The sequence below is a fragment of the Cuculus canorus genome, chromosome Z (assembly GCF_017976375.1).
Source record: "Cuculus canorus isolate bCucCan1 chromosome Z, bCucCan1.pri, whole genome shotgun sequence".
NCBI classification, from domain to species: Eukaryota; Metazoa; Chordata; class Aves; order Cuculiformes; family Cuculidae; genus Cuculus; species Cuculus canorus.
Window position 1 is genome coordinate 24,132,687 of NC_071441.1, and position 19,336 is coordinate 24,152,022.

The following is a 19,336-nucleotide window of genomic DNA, read 5'->3' on the forward strand; positions in this document are numbered from 1 at the left end:
GTATTCAAGTTCCTTGAAGGAAAATGTGAGGGAGAATTTGAAAATCCATCTAAGAATGGCCAGACAATAGGAGTGAAACCTCACTGTAATAGAATGAAAACAGGATTTTGAGAAAAATTGGACACATTTAGTTTGCCTGTGCAAATGAAGTAACAGGAACATAGGACTAAAATCAGGCCACAAAGTTAATGGGAACAAGGCTTAGACTGCGTTAAAGAAAATACTGATTACAGCCAACATTCAAATACTGAAAAACAAAATAGATAACTTGTTCTGCCATTAGGCTTAACACTGTTGTGAGCTCTGAATTGCTACAACAACATTTATATGGATCTATTTACTATCTAGACAGCCATAAAACATTTTTACACCATATTTTGCTGAGTAACACAGTTTAGATTATTTACATTTTCAAAAAGATACTGAAATTTTATGTGTTCTGCTAGAGAAAGTCAGGGTAGGCTTTTCAGAACTCTTTTGTCCCAACAACGCTGAAAATACTTATTTGACAGAGATTCTGAAAATCAAGCATCTTCAGTCAGCAGCCTGACATATGAATTACCTCAAATTAGTTGCTCCTTTGAAGTATGAGATTTTTGTTTGTTTGTTTGTTTTAGTTTGTTTAATTTTTTTTTCCTGTTTTCTTCTGTGCCTTCTTTAAAAAACTGAAGACTTCATGATTGGGCAACTGGCAGAACAGAGAAGAATCTTATTCTTCTGAACACTTCGGAATAATATTATCATGTAAGTTAATACAAGCATTTCTTGTATGATCTTTACCACACTGTCGGTATTTAGAAGGTCACAATACAGCTCTTTGATAATAAAAAATGCAGTTCCTTCTGTGACAGCTGGGATATTTCCTATGTATTATGCCCCATACCGTACTTGCATGACAGGTTGAAATTAGCGAAGATTTTTGCTCTCAAAATCATCAGGTAATGCAAATAAATACTGCTAGAAATAGCATGCAATTCTGAATTTGCAGAATAAAATATGTATTTAAGAACAATGTATGATTAACAACCTAGAGCCATAACAATGTGCATAAAAGACGAGATTAGGGTTGCACCTACAAAAGTACTTACTGCAGCTGATTATTGCTTGGATACGCAATAATCAATTTTTCTAATTTTTTTATGTCAAAATTTTATTTTGTCATTTGGAATAAAAATAAGTGCTTATCTTATCACATTTATTCACGTTAAAATAAGATTTAGGATTGGAAGATACACATAAATACACATATATACACACAGATCTCATAGATACATATAAATACTTAAAAATGAGATATGATACATTATAGGAATAATTTGTTTTTATTCACTACAGGTTATTAAAAAAAGAAGTCATCTCACTAAAGCTGATTTCAAAGCACTATTCGCATAGATTGCTGCAGAAGAAGTCACAAATGACATGATATACAGAAGAACAGACACTAAATTACATTCTCTTTGGCCGAAAAGCGTCACCATTTAATTTACTCAAAGCAGTTTTAAGTCCACTGACACTGAGACACAAATTGCGCTTTAATAAAGTATTTTCTGCTCCCAGGAATATAGATGTTCTAGAAAAAGAAGTGTGAGCATGAGTATAAGTGTTAGATTCAGCTATGAGAATGCAAGTATGCACAATGAGTGATATAAGGTGAGTCAGGGTATTCAAATACTACTTAGATTGATTTATAGCCAGGCAGCATACCAGTAATTTCAATGAACACGCAGTGGAAGCTACATGGGCATAATACTGTTGAAAATGAGGCCTTCTATCTCCACCTTATCACCCAGAAACTGAACTTGGTTGACTTATCTATGCCCATATTGTCTCTTATTTATTCTTTTATTCATATAATTTTCATGTAAAATTTGTAGCAGACAGGAATGTACTCTTTTGAAATAGCCAGCAAATGCCAGACCCTGAAATGCAATCACTCAATTCCAGTTCTTTAGTAACATAGAAATACATTGCCCATTTTAAATATGTAATTAAAATAGCAACATTTATAGTTTTCATAGGTCGTCTTTCTACTTCTCACTGTGTTTGCAGACTATAAAGCCTTTTCCTAAGTACAATGGGAGTTTTCTGGCAAAAGCACGAGAAACTCCCACTCTTTAACTGGTGTCTCCATATGGCCTTATTTTTCATCCTTTAAAATAATATTACTACTAAAGTGGATGGAAGAGTTTCTGTGCAGACTTGTGATTAAGCTAGAAAGTGGTGACTGCCACCGTGTCCAGGACTAGGCTGTTAAAATCTCGCACTCTGCAGTAAGAAAGAATATTCTTGTTGTTCTTCAGAATGAACAAGTTTGGTAATTCTTCTAAAAGCACTGGCATAATTCACATTTAAGATCCTTTCCCTTATTGACACGATTCACATTTAAGCGTCTCTCCCTCATTGCAGGCTGCCTCCAAAACCTGCCTGAAGTCAGAAAAACAGTATCTGGAGGCGTTCCTCCACCTCTGGATGCCCAGGTATGTGGTCTAGTTGCCTCCCCCACGTATCCATACAGCTGAGATGACACATGGGCCCGAGGAACGTGGCAGTGCAGCCCAGCACCAAACCTGCATGGTGCATTGAAGTGAGTCCACAGAGTTTAGAAACAGGTTCAGGTACTCATGGAAATGTAGTCATCCCGTCTAACTAGCTTGTGTTTGTTGTGATTGAATCCCAAAGGCAACACAGCATGGCTCCTTTCCATCAGCTGGTAGAGCTTGCAGGGAGCATGTATCTTGGTCGTGCTGATGTGCAGTGTGTACGCACAGTGACTGGTCCAGCCTGCACAGAAGCATCATTATGTTTGGATCACACTGCTCATGTTGTTTACCCTTTTGCTGGCAGAGCCTAACAATTGTTCTGCTACCTCCAGTGATGGTGACTCAACCACCTCCCTGGGCAGCCTCTGCCAGTGCCCAATGACCCTTTCTGTGAAAAATTTCTTCCTGATGTCCAGCCTGAACCTCCTCTGGTGCAGCTTGAGGCCATTCCCCCTTGTCCTGTCCCCTGTCATTTGGGAGAAGAGGCCAGCTCCCTCCTCTCCACAACCTCCTTTCAGGTAGTTGTAGAGAGCAATAAGGTCTCCCCTCAGCCTCCTCTTCTCCAGACTAAACAACCCCAGCTCCCTCAACCTCTCCTCATAAGTCTTGTTCTCCAGCCCCCTCACCAGCTTCATTGCTCTTCTCTGGACACGCTCCAGAGCCTCAACATCCTTCTTGTGGTGAGGGGCCCAGAACTGAACACAGTATTCGAGGTGGGGTCTCACCAGTGCCGAGTACAGGGGGAGAATCACCTCCCTGGACCTGCTGGTCACACCGTTTCTGATACCAGACAAGATGCAGGCTTGTATCACGCCAGCAGCATGGAGCGGGCAGGTTTTAGACCTGCTTCTCAAGACATTCTTGACACTGCGAACGCGTCTCGGGAATCTCGACCGCTACCACTTTACTCCCTCCTCCGCCCGCCCGCCACTCCTCCCCTCCGGGAGAGAACGACCCCGGGGCTGCACCGGGTCCGCTGCGCGGCGAGCAGGGGGCGGGGCTCCCCGCGCTGACGTCACGGCGCCCCCTCCCGGCAGCCCTCGCCCAGCGTTGGGTGCGAGCCGCGCATCGCCCTCGGGCTCCGCTCCGCTGCAGCGCTCGCCATGTCGGTAGCCGGGCTCAAGAAGCAGTTCCACAAGGCGACACAGGTACCGCGGCTCTGCACGGCGAAGGGGGGGGAAGCGGCGCCGGGCTGCGCGCTAGCGGCGCTCGCTCCGGGGTGCCGGGCTGTGGCCGGCGGTGGGGAGTGCGCCCGTCTGCGCGGCTCTGCGCCGGGGTGCGTAGTGCACGGGGTTGTGCGAGTGTGTGTAGTGCATGGGTTTGCGCGGCTGTGCGCCGGTGTGCATGGCTGTGCATGGGTGTGCATAGTGCACGGGTGTGCGTGAGTGTGCATAGTGCGCGGCTGTGCACAGTGTGCATGGTGCGTGGGTGTGCGTGTGTGTAGTGCGTGAGTGTGCATAGTGCATGCGTGTGCATGAGCGTGCACAGGTGTACAGGGGTGTGCATAGTGCATGCGTGTGCATGACTGTGTATGGCTGTGCGTAGTGCACGTGTGTGCATGGCTGTGTGTGGGGGTGTGTTGTGTACGGGTGTGCATGGCTGTGCGTAGTGCATGGGTGTGCGTGAGTGTGCACAGGTGTGCATGACTGTACAGATGTGCGTAGTGCCCAGGTGTGCATGGATGTGCATGAGCATGCGTGAGTTTGCACGGGTGTATGACATGAGTGGGTTTGCTCTGGTGCTGTGCATTGGTGTGTGTGGTGCATGAGTGTGCGCCGGTGACCACGAGACACAGGTGTGTGTGATGTAGGGGTGCTTCACAGGGGCAGGAGCATGCGTGGTGTGTAAATGATGCCCAGTCGTGGGTGGGTCTGCACGAGTGTCCACCAGTTTGCAGGATTGCATGAATGCATGCGCTGTGTGGTGCAGGCATGCATGGGGCCAGGGGTGGCTGTCCGTCTTCATTCCCCCTTCTCTCGGTTCCCCCTCTCTGGGTCCCCGGCTGTGGCTGCCGGACAGGGGCTTCCAGAGTATGGGGAACACTGTGGACACGCAGGGGGCTTCCAAACAGTGCGGGTGACTGCTGAGACAGATACCCGCTGTGGGACTTTATTTAACGTTTGCTAGACCCCGTGTTTCCATTGGTGGTTCCTTAGCTTGGCTTTATAAATGCGCAATGGACTTTTTTTTTTTTTTAATTCTTTTGTTTGTTTGTTTTCTGGTTCCAGAATACAGCTGAAATCTGAATAATGAGGTTTGATCCTGTTGCTTTAGGCATAGTGTGATATTGCAGGAAGGTCAGGATGGATGTTTAACCAAGCTTTCAGTTGTTTTGTAATACAAAATCTGTGTGTTATGCTCCAGGAGGGTACAGTTTCTGAATCCAGTTCCAACTCAGCGTGCTTTGGGGTTAAATCTAAACTGCTTTCATGGAAATCAGGGGAATTTCTTTGTATTTACAAACATATGACCAAGACTGGTGTAATGTGCCTTTTCTTTTTCATTTGCAACTAAATGCAAAATCTGCAGTTATTCCCTACTTGTCGTCATTGCAGGCATCTCCAGGTAACAGTTACTGTAAGCGATTAGTAGCTGCAGGCGTGCAATGTACATCGGCCTTTATGCTTTCCATCACCTGTTTTTTTCCCTTTCTCATCCATCTCATCTCTTTCATCTCATCTCTTATTGCACTGCAGGGACATGTCTGAAAGAATGATCCCTTATGTAAGAGTTCATCCAAATTCTGATTCTCAGTGCCTTGCGGTTACATCAATACCTGTTATGACTCTGAATGCAATGGGATACATCAAGTCCTGCAAGGGCCCATTCAGGCATCAGATGACATTGTGTCTCACCTTTCATACCACATTGTGCTGCATCGTTGGTAAAACAAGTTACAGAGAAATCTGCTGTACTCATGACAGACGTGGTAAGGAGAAGTTAAGGGTGTCTGAGCCCATCCTGCAGCCACCGTCTGCTGCTGCAGCTTTGTTATATCTCTCACTGCTACCTATGGTGCTATCAGAAGCTCAGAAATCATCATTGCTGCAGTGGGTGCTGGTACTGAAAATAAGAATTATGTTGTCTGTGTCATCTTTATTTAAGAAATAGGCAAGCTGTAGTTCACTTTCTAATAATAGAAGTCTCAGTTCTCCGTTATTGCAAGTTAATGAGTATGTCTTTGTAGCAGTAAAGGTAAACATCTTTTGTGGAGGGAGCGTGGTGTGAAAGGTCTGTGCATACTGTTCTGTCCTTCAGATGACACTTTCACACTCATTGTCAGCAATACTGAATTTAGAAGGAAGGATTTTAGCTGACTGGAAACAAATGTTAAGTTCCTAGTGCCAGATTTAGCAGCCTGACATCAGATGACCCAGGGATTTTTGGGCCCAGCCTTAACTTTCGTAGATTGTATGCAGGCCGCAAAGACACATTCATGTATGAAAATGACTCACAAGTAGGTTTCACCACTGGTCTGCTTATGGGCTTGTTTTCAGTATGAGTGAGAAATCTAGGACTTAGTCGTGCCAGCCTCACTCTAGGGAGTAATCATTTTGACTGGGGATTAATCCCCAGGTGAAATGTGGATTGATGTTGCCAGAATAAATGAAGCTTCCTGGACTGGACGAAGCAAATTGGAAGTTTTAAAAATTCTGAATTATTTCTTTGGTTCTTATTCATGTGACAACTTATGATATGGTATTGTAATAGATTCCTAAATTGTAACAGAAATAATTTCAAGTTACTTCTCAGATTGCTGTGTTTCGTAACCTAGTTTAGCTGTATGAAGTCTTGAAGTCTCTGGCATAGTTTCTCTCTATCTGTAATGCTAGTGTTCTTGTTGTATCATTAGTATTCTTTGTAAACAGAGAGATTATGATTATGAGCATGCAATATTGTTAATACAAAATACAGTTCTAGTTAGAAGCATAAAGATTTGTGGCACAATTTAGATGTTGTAAAAAGTTTTTCTTTTATCCAGAAGAAGTCTGCTTTCCATAGCAGACATCCAAGTCTGGATTGTTTTATACAATTTAAGGTTTTGTTTCCATTCATCATTTTTTGACTTGCAAAGCGTCAAACTAACCTGCATGACATACTGTCATTGTGTTTTTTACTAGAAGTCACGATGAAGAACTTAGTGCCTGTCAAATTCCGTGTACAAACTGCCACAGCAGTGTATCATTGAAAAGTATAAGGAAACTTTGCTCCTTCTAGAATGAATGGAGTGTTCACCCCTTTGCCTTTCAGAAAAACTTTTTAACGGTTTTACCATCTGTGCAGCAACACAAAGTTTAGAAGAAATATTTCTGAGTTTGTAAAAAGAGTGAGCCTGGCAGTTGTGACATTTATGCAGTATTACAAGAGGATAGGTTGACAAGTAGGGAGCAGGTTAGATTATGGAGCAGGTTAGATTATTTGTTTACTGCTGTTACTCACAGAGCACCCGAGAAAAGAATTAACCCCATTTGAATGTTAATCATGCTGCTGCAAATTCATCAGACATCTTGGAGCTAAGAAGATTGCTCCAAAGAGTGTTTTGCCAGGAATGGGCAACTCAGTGATGTGCCACCAAATGATCCCTTTTAATTTAAGCATGCACACTCATCTACTGTTATTGCTTTGACTATTGCTTCCTGCAGGTTTGTGTATAGTTTTAAAACCACGAGAATAATTTTGGGTGATGCAGATTTGACAGTCTTGGGCATTTGAACAGTTATTTTAAAATAGCCGGAGCTTTGTTTCCACATGACTGGATTCATTGCATAATATGGCTCTTGTGAGGCACAGTCAAAACTAAGCTTTCAGAAAGTAATAATTTCACAAGGGAAGAAATGAACAAAAATGGTGGGAATGGCTGTATCCGAGGTTACCCTGGGAACTACTGAATAGACGTAACTGGCATTTAAAAAGCAGTCTGAATGTGGTGATTTGAAGCAAAAGATATGTAATATGATTTATTTTCTACCACTGTATTCTGGTTTTATCATACAACATGATTTAATTTGTCTTAACACCAGGACTGAAGTCACCAGTTTATACAGTTTTATAGAAATGGAGGTTTAATGCTGAAAGAAACAGATGAAGAAACTACTTCCACTTCACTCATAGTTGTTAGTCGCATGTCATGTACCCTGACTTTTAGGTGGAAAGTACCATGCTTCACTCTTTAACAAGATAGCCCGTGATGTGCATAGTAGGAGATTTACCCTAGTGCTTAATAAGAAGGAAATGAGACTCCTGACTTGTTTTGCTATTACTACCCATGTAGCACAAAGTCCTGTGGGCTTTGTAGGGATTCTGCATTGATTCAATCTGTTTACTTAGGGTCATTTGCAAAAAAGAATACAGTAGGGTTGAGGCAGAGTTTGAAAACACTTATAGTCTATTTTGAAAGCGTCCTGAAATAGTGTCTGCTTATTAGTATGGGTCCAGCAAACCTTCTGAGTGTGCAGCCCCATAAACTTGTGAGCAATTCCATTGAGATCGGTGGGAATATGATTATGATTTACATTGTGGTTATCTAGCTGAAAGTTTTTTAAATTCCTTGGTCAGAGGTGTGTAAGTTATTTTTCACTGAAATGGGTAAAGCAATCCTCTTTTATACACAATATGTTTTCTACACTTGCTAAACTCTCAAACTGCAACTAACCAATTGTTACCATTCCTTTCATATTGATAGAGGATGTGGCCAGTGATGTGTTGATATCAATATTTTACTAAATACCTGTTAAGCCCTATTTTCATAATATGTTCCTGACCGTCCTGCAGTGTTGCATGGGACCTGGTCATGCTGGTACCTAGGCTTTTCCAGCTAGCTGTGATTGAAGCTTGACACACACTTTGGGTCCGCTCATATCCTTCTGTGTTTCCTCTACGCCTTACCCAAAAAGTTATAGTCAGTTCCTATGTATGTAAGGGTATGTGTGTGAGCTGCTCTGGGAAGTTGGACAATGCTATATTTTTCCTAATGTGGCTTCTGCACTGTGTGTTGCTTATGTTGGTCTTACAGAGATCCCTACTCCTGTGGAAACTTGTGAGCAGGTGGAAGAAAGAGGAAAGAGCTGTTTGCAGGGTGGTATAGCTCTGAGGATAGCGCCCAAACTGGCTATTAGAAACATCACTTCAAGAGCCATGTGCCATTGGCATTCTGTTGGTTTCTGTCAGCATGGAGTGGTACATTGTGAGGCAAAGGAAAGTGAGCAAATTTTTGATCTGGGAATAAAGGCTCGTTTTACAAAAAAATATTTACTTAGCTGCGGAGGGGATTATTTCCACAGCAGGTAGGGAAATTCCTTCTGTGTGTGCAGTTTAGCTTGATTGCCAGACACAGTATTCACATTTAGCACTGTTCCCACGTGTCCTTTTATTGATATTACATAATTGAAAGGGTGAAAAATTGACCTTAATCTAAATTGCCCTTTTGTTGGGTACTGTGTAGCCCTTCCGAGATGTTGATGGTTTAAACAGTCTGCGCCAGTTTCTAATCCTGTTTCTAAATCTAATTGCTGCTTTGTGTACAAAAAAGATAATGACTTGTTTTTGGGGGAGGATTTCTCAAGCATCTGTCACTGCAGTATCTTTCCACCTGATATATACAGTTTCCATTTTTGTATATGCATGTATATTGAAAGCTGGAGCACTCATAGACACCAGTCTGCATTTTTTTTCTCCCAACGATCTGTGGAGGCGGAGAATATATGTGGATGTTATGTGCAAAACACAGCCTGTATCAGATTTTTGTTTGTATCTTGACTTCCATCTTCTTTAATACTGGAAGTATTATGCAGCAAGGAAGAACTAGCTGCTCTTGGTCATCCATGCAAAACTGTGTCTTTGAGATTTAAATATGCCCTCATGACTCGCATGCTGATTAATATCACGCTTCATAAAAGTGTTGAAGCAGCATAAACAGGTTTAACCAAAGCAGATTTTGCAGAGGTTACTGTGCGGAAGTCCCTGTAGTTCTATGTCATTGTCAAGTACAAGTGAAAGGCAGGTGCTGGAGTAGTCTTACGTATTTGTTCTTAAGGGTGGAGGGTTGAGGAACTTGAACACTGACTGTAATGACCTAGTAGTGTGCCAGCGAAGTGTTTGACTTTTAAAAGCTCACTAGGAGGGAATGGGTTGAAAATCTGCTTTGCAGGCCACAAGGACCTGTTGCCACTCTGTGACTACATCTGTAGAGAAAGGCACTTGGTGGGAAGTGCCCAGATGAAGCAGGCCTATGGCCCTCTTCTCAGTGAAGGTCTCTGTTACCTTCAGGGGCAGCCAAGGCATCCTTCCAACAACTTTTTTGTCTGGAACTAAACAATCTTGCTTTGTGCTGGTTTCTGGCATCTTTTGTGACTCTGGCCCTCTTTTGTATTTCACTTAGCGGTCACTGATGGGCAATGGTGGTGCCAATCCTCTGTTCAGTGTATGGAGGTATGAGGTATGCAGATGAAAGAAAACTGAGCTACAACATGGTGTTATTGTGGTGATTTTTGCCACAGCAGAATTACCTAGCCTTCTGGGCTTATCTAATCCTGCACTTAATCTTGGAGACAAAATAGTAGCTTTTTTAAACCTGAGGTTATAGGATGTGTCACAAGAATCCATCCAACCTGTCATAGAAGTGATAGGAATTAAAATAACTATTTTTTTCTCGTGAAGTGGAGAAAAAGGATGGAGATTTCTATTTACTGGCTAATTTTTTTCACAAGCTTTCCCTTTATGGAGGCTCTATAGACCTGCATGGTAGAAAATTAAAAATAAGAAGTGGCCATTTGAAGTTCAGCATAATTTCAATTTGTCTGTCGATGGAAATGACTATGGCAGACCTGGACAGAATGATTCATGGATATGTAGTTGTAATTGATGTAGTACTGATGACGCTTTTGTGCCCATGATGGAAGCCATAGCTATAGAACTAAATAGTGTTTTTTATAAAATTCCTATTATGTAGATTGAATTGGGGCTGAAGTAGTTATTGCAGCATCACATGGGTCACACTTAGGGGCAGACATGCCCTTCTTTCCCCGTTACCATGTCATTTGATCCCAGCAAAGGGGATGCTGAGACTGCAGCAGTGTAGCCTTGCTAGTGGCAGCTTGTAAAGGTGGCTTGGTGTGATAGCAGAGGGCCTCCTGAAAGAACAAGAAATTCAGCCTCTGTTTTGGTTAAAAGGCCTGGCACCAGAGATGGTGAAATGAATTCACATCATTTTCAGAATAGATAAAGGCCAGTAGCTGGGTTCATTGTCAGCAAAACAGCAGTTATCACACTGATATAATGTGCATTGAGCTGTGTTTTGGTAGTATGTCCCTTGCGTTTGTTATCATATTGTCAAATCAGGATACTGTACTGAATCCACTTTAAGCAGTAGTTCTAAAATTAAAAAAAAATGTTGGCTTTTAACCCCTTTTTCCCCTTACTTTGATGGCAGAAATGTGCTTCACACTGTTAAAAAGTTTACATGCTGCTCTGCCTTCTTAATCTTTTGGTGGATTTCAGTTTGAATTTTTAATGATTTGTCTTATTTACTTATCTATCAATATTATTTTTTTGATTGCCTAAATTACCATTCGTGTTGGCTGCAGAAGTATTGAAATGTGAAAACAGTTTGTCTAAACATTTTGTAATAGGGCTTTTTCACCTTTGTATTAAGATATTTGGTCAGTGTTGTGCAGTAAAACTGAGCATAGTATTGTAGAGTATCCTAAAGTATCCTAGAGCACTGGGAATCCCTTCTGTTCTGCTTCTGTGGGAAAGACTGCTACAACAAAATAGAATGAAAACAACATGTTACAAAAGAGGTGAAATTTTGGGGTTTTTTTTTTCCTAGAAAGAAAATTCTCCTGAAAATTATTCTTGATTTCATGTCTTATGACTTTCAGTAGAATAATAGAACTTGCTCTTTTAAGCAGCTCCAACCCATTAGATATTTTTGCTGACTTCTTTTCCAATCTGCACAGTTTTCATCGTTCAAGGTATGTGCCAAAATTTCTTTTTCATGCAAAATTGCTCTAGATGCAGCGAGTCAGTTAATAATTCATAAGGTATAAATTTCAAAAATAGTATTTGTCTCTCTAGAGATGAGTCACTCAAAGCTTGGAAAAGTCTGTCTTGGAAAGTTATGGCATCATAATCTAAAAGCTAAATTTTCAGTACTGCAATTTCACAAGTATAATTCTACAATGGATGGATTTCTTTCTGCCAGTAGAAGACGGTCTTTTCAACTTAATTGATTTTGTTTGGAAATAGATCTGAGGACAGCAGGCTAAATCCCGTCCTTCCATTGGAATGAAGGTGTTTGCTAAAACTGGCCAAGGCATTAAGTATGCCTTGTTGGTGTACTTTTTTTTAACTAATGCACCAGTGGAGTTTGTGTTTCACTAGGAGTTCTATCTTTGGCATCACAAGAGTTTGTTAAACCTGTGTTTTGCTCCACTTCAAGTGAAAGGAGATTTCAGTTCTTAGGAGCAGGTCTTAATACATTGGTTTTAATTCTTTTGGTTGCCTCATCTCGTTCCTTGCGTTGGCCAGGACTGCCTGGAATTTGATTTTACTTTCCACTGTTATGAATGGAAGTAAGAACTTTTAAAACAGAGCTGAGACATGAGGAAGATTCAGTGATACACAGATATTTTTAGGAATCAAAATGGTTGAATGTGGAAAAATACCTTGATGTGCAGAATAACGACACATGTACATGGTTTCCTGATAAGACTCCATCATTCAAGGAGCATTCCTCTAACACTGAGCAACTGAAGTTTATCTCTCAGGAAGGATGGCTGGATCTTATGGTATGCCTGTTATATATGGTCTAAATTTGTTTTTTAAAACATGACAAGATTGCTCTGAGGCTGGTGAGGAAATTTCCCTCATTTTCCACAGAAGTGCTGAAAAACATCTTACTACCTGTGAGGCAAAATCATGTGCATTTCTGGAGGAGAGGAAGACTTAGTTGCTGAAGGCAGAGGTAAGCTTAGATAAATAATATTGATCTTTAACTTTTTTTATACAGGAATTAAAATTCTTCTTTCAATTTTCTTTGGTTATCTTCGCCAATGTAAACTGCTACAAAAAGGGCACATGGCAACAAAAGTTATGCTTTGTATGGTAGGAATGTGAATCTCTTACTAAAGTAAGAGCCACAAATACCTGATATCAAAAGACATGTAACATCTTCATCATTCTTGCAATGTTGTAATTAAAAATAATTTAAGTGAGGTGATTTAGGACCTGTGATTTTCACAAATGTTACATCCCTCCTGACGGATCAGGTTAGGCATGTTTCAGATGCATTTTGATGGCCAAAAGACCTGTAATGCTTGAAATGGACTGTAGAACTACTAGTGTTCCCTGGAGAGTATTCTGGTTTCTATTTAACTGTAAAGATGGTTAGAGGTAAGGTACCTGAAAAGAAGATTAATGAGTTTGAAAGATTGAGAATGTCTTCCACAGAAATCCTTGAAAATTGAGCAGGGACAGATTCAGTGCTCCAGTAATATGGATAACTCTAACTAGGGGCAGAAGAAATGACAGACATTGGTGGATAAAGCCAGCACTTGCTGTTTCCTGCTTCATTAGCATACTGTGGCCAGGTTCCTCAGTTCCTGATCTGGACACTGTGATACTGTGTATTGTTCCAGCCCAGGAGAAGACAACCAGAGTTCATAGAATTCATACAGCCTAAATTACACCAGTGGGTAAGGGAGATTGGCATGGATTTGATGGTGTTGACGGTATGGGTGGAATCAAATGTGAATAAAGATGGAATAAGTCAACATTGTTTCTAAGACAAGGACCCCATCTGTTGCACATATCCTGTCTCTTGGGGACAAAGAATAAGGAAAAGGAAGTACTTTTCTGCTGCTCTGATTTGGGGATAGTCTTTTAACCAAAACTACTGGAAAATAAGCTTTCTATGTCTCAGATGCTTGCTCCTTCTCTTAGGGGGAGAAAGGTTTCCTAGGTTTTGATCAGCAAAGTGTGGGCCTCAAATCTTTGACTCACTCAAACAGCTCAGTGAAGTTCAGAACTGTCCTGGGCGGAAGGTGAGCTCTGTGTTAGCCTATTCCTGCAACGCTGTGATGTCTGTGCTAGGTCCTGAGCTGCTATCAGTGACTGAAAGTACTGGGCTAGGTTGCAAAGGCAAAACGCAGTAACAGATTTACCAGCTGTATAGGTGATGGCTTTTCATGATTAAAGGCAAGATTGCCCCAGTTTGTCTTCAGTCTCCGTAACCCTGATGTAGAGGGAAGACTTTTACTTTAATGTGAGAAAGCAGACTAGGATAAGAGTCTTAGTATCTTTAGAAAAGGAACTATCCTTCTGCGCTGTGCTGCTCAGTGCTTAGCATTAAGTGACTAAATCGTATATCCTCCTCCATATCACCATCAATCTCTGGAAATACGTGTGTTTGTGGTGCTTAAGGTCTAGAAAGCCTTAGCTCCTGGACCTGAAGTTTTGACTGTTGTATTTCTTGATGCAAATCTGGCCAATGGAGCAGATAAGCATGCTTGGGTTGAACTTTTGACTGGGGCCTGCTAGTACCACTGCATAATCCATTTTAATAATAAAATAGGTTCCTGAGGAAAAATAAACCAAACAAACAACAAACAAATTGGAATAGAGATGGACTTGAATATCTCTTAGACTATAGATGAAAATTCAGTCATGTCTAAGGGCTACCCTTACTCTCATTTCTGTTGCTGTAATTTTGGCTCTGGTAGGTTAATTGCTGATTTACTCCTCTAATCTTGAGAACAAGATTAGTTCCCAGATCATACATTAAAATCAGCTATATGTGATTTCTAGCACCTTTTATAAAAAGCAGGCGGTCTTCCTGAGTGAATTTGGAAGATACTCTAGAACATACAGGCATGGTGCTGTTATATCTTGTTCACTTGTATTCTGTGAAGGACTTATTCTGTCTCTTCTTGCACAGGAAGAAACTATATATGAAAATTTGATGAAGCTGCAATAAAACAGATTATTCTAGTTCCATATTTTTCTCATTTGTATTTTCAGATTAACTATACCTGAGTCCAGAGAAACTTCTAAATCCAGAAGATTTTAAAGAGATTCGCTGCTGTACACTTTTTTTTTTCTGATTTCCTCCTAGTATGTCTTTCAAACCTTTGTAAAATATTATTACTGAGAATTGAATTTTCTTTAAATGCTATATTCATTTCCTGGCAATAAAATTAAATTTTAGAAGGTAAATTAAGCAGCTGCAGGAGAAGCCATGCTTATCAAATGAGCTTTTTTTGTTAAAAGAGAATGAAGACCAGATCAGAGTAGCAACCTTGTGGATGGCCGAGCCAGAAGTGATACCTGCTTGAATCTTAGGGCTTTTGAGAGCATGTGAAGGAGCTGGTAGCAGAGAGCCAGCAAGAGAGAAGAGTGGGACCAGTTGTTGGCTTTGTGTACTGTGTTTTAGGATTTTTATTAGCACTACACTGAGGACTTAGTAGAAGAGCATATGAGGAAGGTTATGACTCAGTGTTTTTTTCTGTTCTCTAATGCGATGTCATGCAAGTAGTTATGGTGCGACAGCACACTGTCGGTATCACTGCAGAAGTCAGCAGCTGGTTACGGTGTCCATTTTCTGCCTAAAGTCCGCACTGTTCCCTTTGAACGTGACTGGGTTTTTGGTTAGAGGTTTAAGATTTGCAGTATTGAAAATTAGTGATGTGAATAACGTGGATGAACTAATGCCAACTTTCTCCTTAGTATTCCCAGGTGAGAGCTAAGCGTGCTTTGTTGTGTTGTTGCCCCATTTTTGCTTGCATGGGCTTACCCTGGAGGTTACCTTCTATATGCCGAAGAAGGAAGCAATAACTATTTCTGGCTGCCCTGTACTAAGGTGTAGGGAAGCCTTTTGGGAAAGATATAGAGACTCAGTCCTATCCTGTCCTAAATGAACCTAGCTCCCTGACAAAAAAGTCTAGGGATGGACTGGGGGGAGAAGGTGGAGATGATTATGGGGGTGGTGTTGCAGGGGGAGAAATCAAAGCATAGTTACAGGAATTTTGTTTCCTGTTGCAATCTTTCCCAACCTGTGCCAACAGGAAAAGCTCTGCACTGCACTCTTCTGGAATGATTTCTTTTCCCACATCTCTGCTGCAAAATCACTGAGAGGGAGCAAAAAGTGACTTTTACCTCTTTTTCAGTGCTCTCCTTTGACATCTGAGGAATTTCTGGCTGGGTTAGTGGGCTTAGTTTCCTCTGCACCATCTCAGTGTAGCCAGGGAGTCGAGACTTAAGCAATTAATTCGTTGTGACTATGATTGTGACTGCTTGGCTCTACTGAAATAGTGAGTTGGGTTTGCAGGCTGGAAAAATTTGGGTTAGTTCTGATACCTTGTTTATTCTTAAAAAACAAGAGTGCTGCTTTTAACTGTGACTCTAAATTACAAAACACCATAGTATGTCTCTTAAATATAATATTTAAAAGGTAGACAAATTAATGCACAAAAGCACAAAGTGTTCTTGTAATATCAAAGCTTTTGCAACCAAGCAGTGCATAAACAAGGCTTTCAAATTTTTTCCTGGAATTTTGTCTCCTACTGAGACTTCTTGTGAATGAACAATGGCGGTGAGGTGACCTGGTTGCTGTTAGGAGACATTCATTAGTATGTGTGCTATATGTCTTTACTCAGCAGCAAGAAAATATTCTGCAGACTAAATTCTGCTGATTTGGGGTATTTTGCTGATTTTATTTTAAGTGTTCAGAGGTCATATTTAACAAAGATTTTTTTTTTTTTTAGCAAGCATTTTTCAGAATATAATCCCAAACATTACAGAATCAAAATGTTTTAAAAAAGCAATGATGCTGTCCCCTTTTTCTTCTTTTCTGAATTGTCTTTACTGCAGGATTTAAGTTTTCAGTTCTTTTGAGAGTAAGAGATGATGTTTTCTTATAACCATATAAGACTTCAGAGTATTGAGGGAAAAACAACATATAGCAGAAGACATATGACAGCTATTGCAAAGACCTGGCAATAGTTCCTCTGAGCTATTGCAACTTACCTCCTCTGGGAGCTGTTCCAGTTTAAAATGTATGCCGTATCTTTGATAGATGCATGGTTGTGCCCCTCCTTCTTGCTTTCTTTCAGGTTTAGTGTTTTAGCAGCTGACCTGAACTTCTGAGGCTATGTATACGTTGGAAAGTCATACAGTACAAAAGGCATGGGTTTGTGAAACAAAAAAAATTGGCACAGAGAATGCAGTGTTCCCTGCTGGAGATTTATTATTTATTTATAGTTTAATTTTTGGACTAACTCTATTCTTGTCCTGTGGACTGAATGCCTGCTAGTGATTGTAGTACATCAGATAAGCCCTTGGAGAGAAATTTGTGCTTCCGTTTCATTCAAAAGTAATTCAGTTCACATGTTACAAGACCACTCTGCAGTCAGAATCATAGTGGAGTGAGTGGGAATGACTATGAGATTTATTTTAATAATTTAACTTCTGATCTACACTGAAATGCTAGTGCACCTGTGATCTGGAAAACATACTTGGTAGCTACTAGGCATTTATCTTTTCAATTTATTAGCGTTACTTAAAATGCTTTCACAAGCCAAATGCTTGTGTAAACTGCAGGAAATAATCCAAGTCCAGGAGTGGTTTTCTATGTAATGTGAATATTTGAAGTCTTGTTTTCGCATAGCTGTGAAAAGCTCTCTGTTCAGCTGATGGGTTGACTTGAGCTTTAAATTTAGTAAATTGCTTGGCTACTACTAACTTCCTTTGCAAGCAATGGTGTAAGTTGATACAAGAAGAAAAGCAGCATAATCCACTGGGAAAATAATACAATAATATAGATAGAGAGGGCTGTATTTTAAGGAACCATGTGATGATATTGAACAGATGTAGCAGAGCAGGTTTCTTTACCTTGAGTGCATTTTAAAGAACTAGATTGTATCTTCTGAGGAAAGAGACCGTTGACTCCTGAGAAGCAGTGTATCTCACAGCGATCTCTGGTGCTCTGGGTAATATTGCCATGTTGCCATTAAGGAACTCAAAGCTGAGGTAGTGGATGCCACGCTACAGCACCAATTGTTCACACAGAATCACAGAATGGTTAGAGTTGCAAGGGACCTTAAGAATCATTAGTTCCAAGCCCCATGCAGGGACACCTTCCATTCAGTCAGGTTTCTCCAAGCCTCATCCAACCTGGTGGCCTTGAACACCTCCAGGTATTGCACATCCATGCAAACCCAGGAGGCTGGTTAGGAACCTTTTCTGTGCTCTGTTGTGAGCTAAGATACCTGCCTTAATTGCCTTAGGAGGGAAAGGATCCTTAACCACTGTTTTTCTGTTCACCCATATAAAAGCTGGACAGTAACTAAGGGATTCCCACTGGCAGTGCAAGCTTTGCTGGGAATTCCTGTCCTTGTTCTGCATCACTTCTGTCTCACCAATATAACAAAGATGTGACACTGAAAGAAAAGCAGCAAGCTAGGGAGGAAACTGAATTCTTGATCTCTTGGTATGCCAGCAAGGATGGCTGTTGGAAATGTGGCCCAAAGGGCAAATGTCTCTTTGTCCTTATTTATCTCTCTGTTTATCTGTGGTGGGTGCCATTGCTCTTATGCAACCAGAGCCCAGTGAGTAGAGTGATCTTGCCTTATGCTGGTCTTGCTGCAGAGGTGTGCTGTGCAATTCCCAACTTGCTAAATTGCCCAGATGTAAAGTGCTGATGAGTAATGGTACTGAAATACCTGTCTCTTGTCAGTGATATGAAATATGTTGTTTTAAAACAACGTTTTTCAGCTGGAGATAGACCTAACTACTGTCCATGAGACGCCAGCTGAGATTTTGCTGTTGATCAAATATTTAGTGGGGCTGGAAGACCTGATGGATTTAATCTACACTCAATATGCAAAGCCTCTTGAAGGAATTGGAACATCTTGAGTGAGTATAGGAGGTCCTTGGACTCTGCATTCCTCTGAAGAGTCAAGAGCTTGATGCCTTCTGGCTTCTGGTGATGTAATCTTTCCAGATACTTCCAGTCAAGCAGTGCACTTCATCAGAGCCGCATGGCATTCATTTTAGCTACCTTCCCATCTTTCATTTGCACTGTAGCTAATTTGTTGTGTGTGGTTGGAGAAAGATGGAGACATCCTGTGCGGTTACATTATTTTTAAGTCCTTATATTTGATTTCCTTGTAGAGTTGAAGATTCAGATGAAGAGAGTTTATTTGGAGATGTAACTTTTCCGCATTGAGAATAAGTTGATCATAATTCATAATCTTTGTAAAATTTGGGCTGTCTGGCTACACTTTCTGAAAGTTCTCACAGAAGATTGACATTTCCCATGAATAATACTTTAATTTATCAAGGAATTTATAGTTTTGTTCATATGGGTGGTGAGAACCATTCTCTTTTTAAACAGCGTAGCTCCTATTTAATCATATTTTGCTCAAGACGTCGAGGTTAAAACATATTCCACACATACACTCCCTGAATTTGTTTTTATGTGTGGACTTTCTTAGCTTGCTAGACATATAGATGGAGCAGACTTGGCCCTGAGATGTACAAATGTGGCTTTCATGTTTAAAAACAGAGAAAATAGTACTTTAGGGTGTCTTCTGTTTTGTCCATGCCAAAGCTACATGTCAGCCAGCAAGCAAGCTGTGTTCTTGATGAAAGAGTGGGAGATGCTTCAGAGCACTGCTAGATGTGTTTGTTAGCTGTGGGGCTTGGAGAAACCCTAAGTAGTGAGGCTGTGGTTTACAGTATTGGATACAATGAAAAGAACGAATTGTTCCTCGGTATGTAACCTTTTGAGCCAATTTTGC

General features: G+C 40.9%; 1 protein-coding gene across 1 annotated transcript in view; it reads left to right on the forward strand.

Annotated features, from left to right (window-relative positions):
- Window positions 1-3,536: 3,536 nt before the first annotated feature.
- The window catches only part of SH3GL2 (SH3 domain containing GRB2 like 2, endophilin A1), an 88,918-nt gene continuing 73,118 nt past the window's right edge, over window positions 3,537-19,336 (forward strand). Inside the window, exon 1 of the mRNA XM_054053935.1 lies at window positions 3,537-3,688. Coding sequence (XP_053909910.1) covers window positions 3,644-3,688 — 45 coding nt within the window. The 5' untranslated portion in view covers window positions 3,537-3,643. The remainder of the gene's footprint in view (window positions 3,689-19,336) is intronic.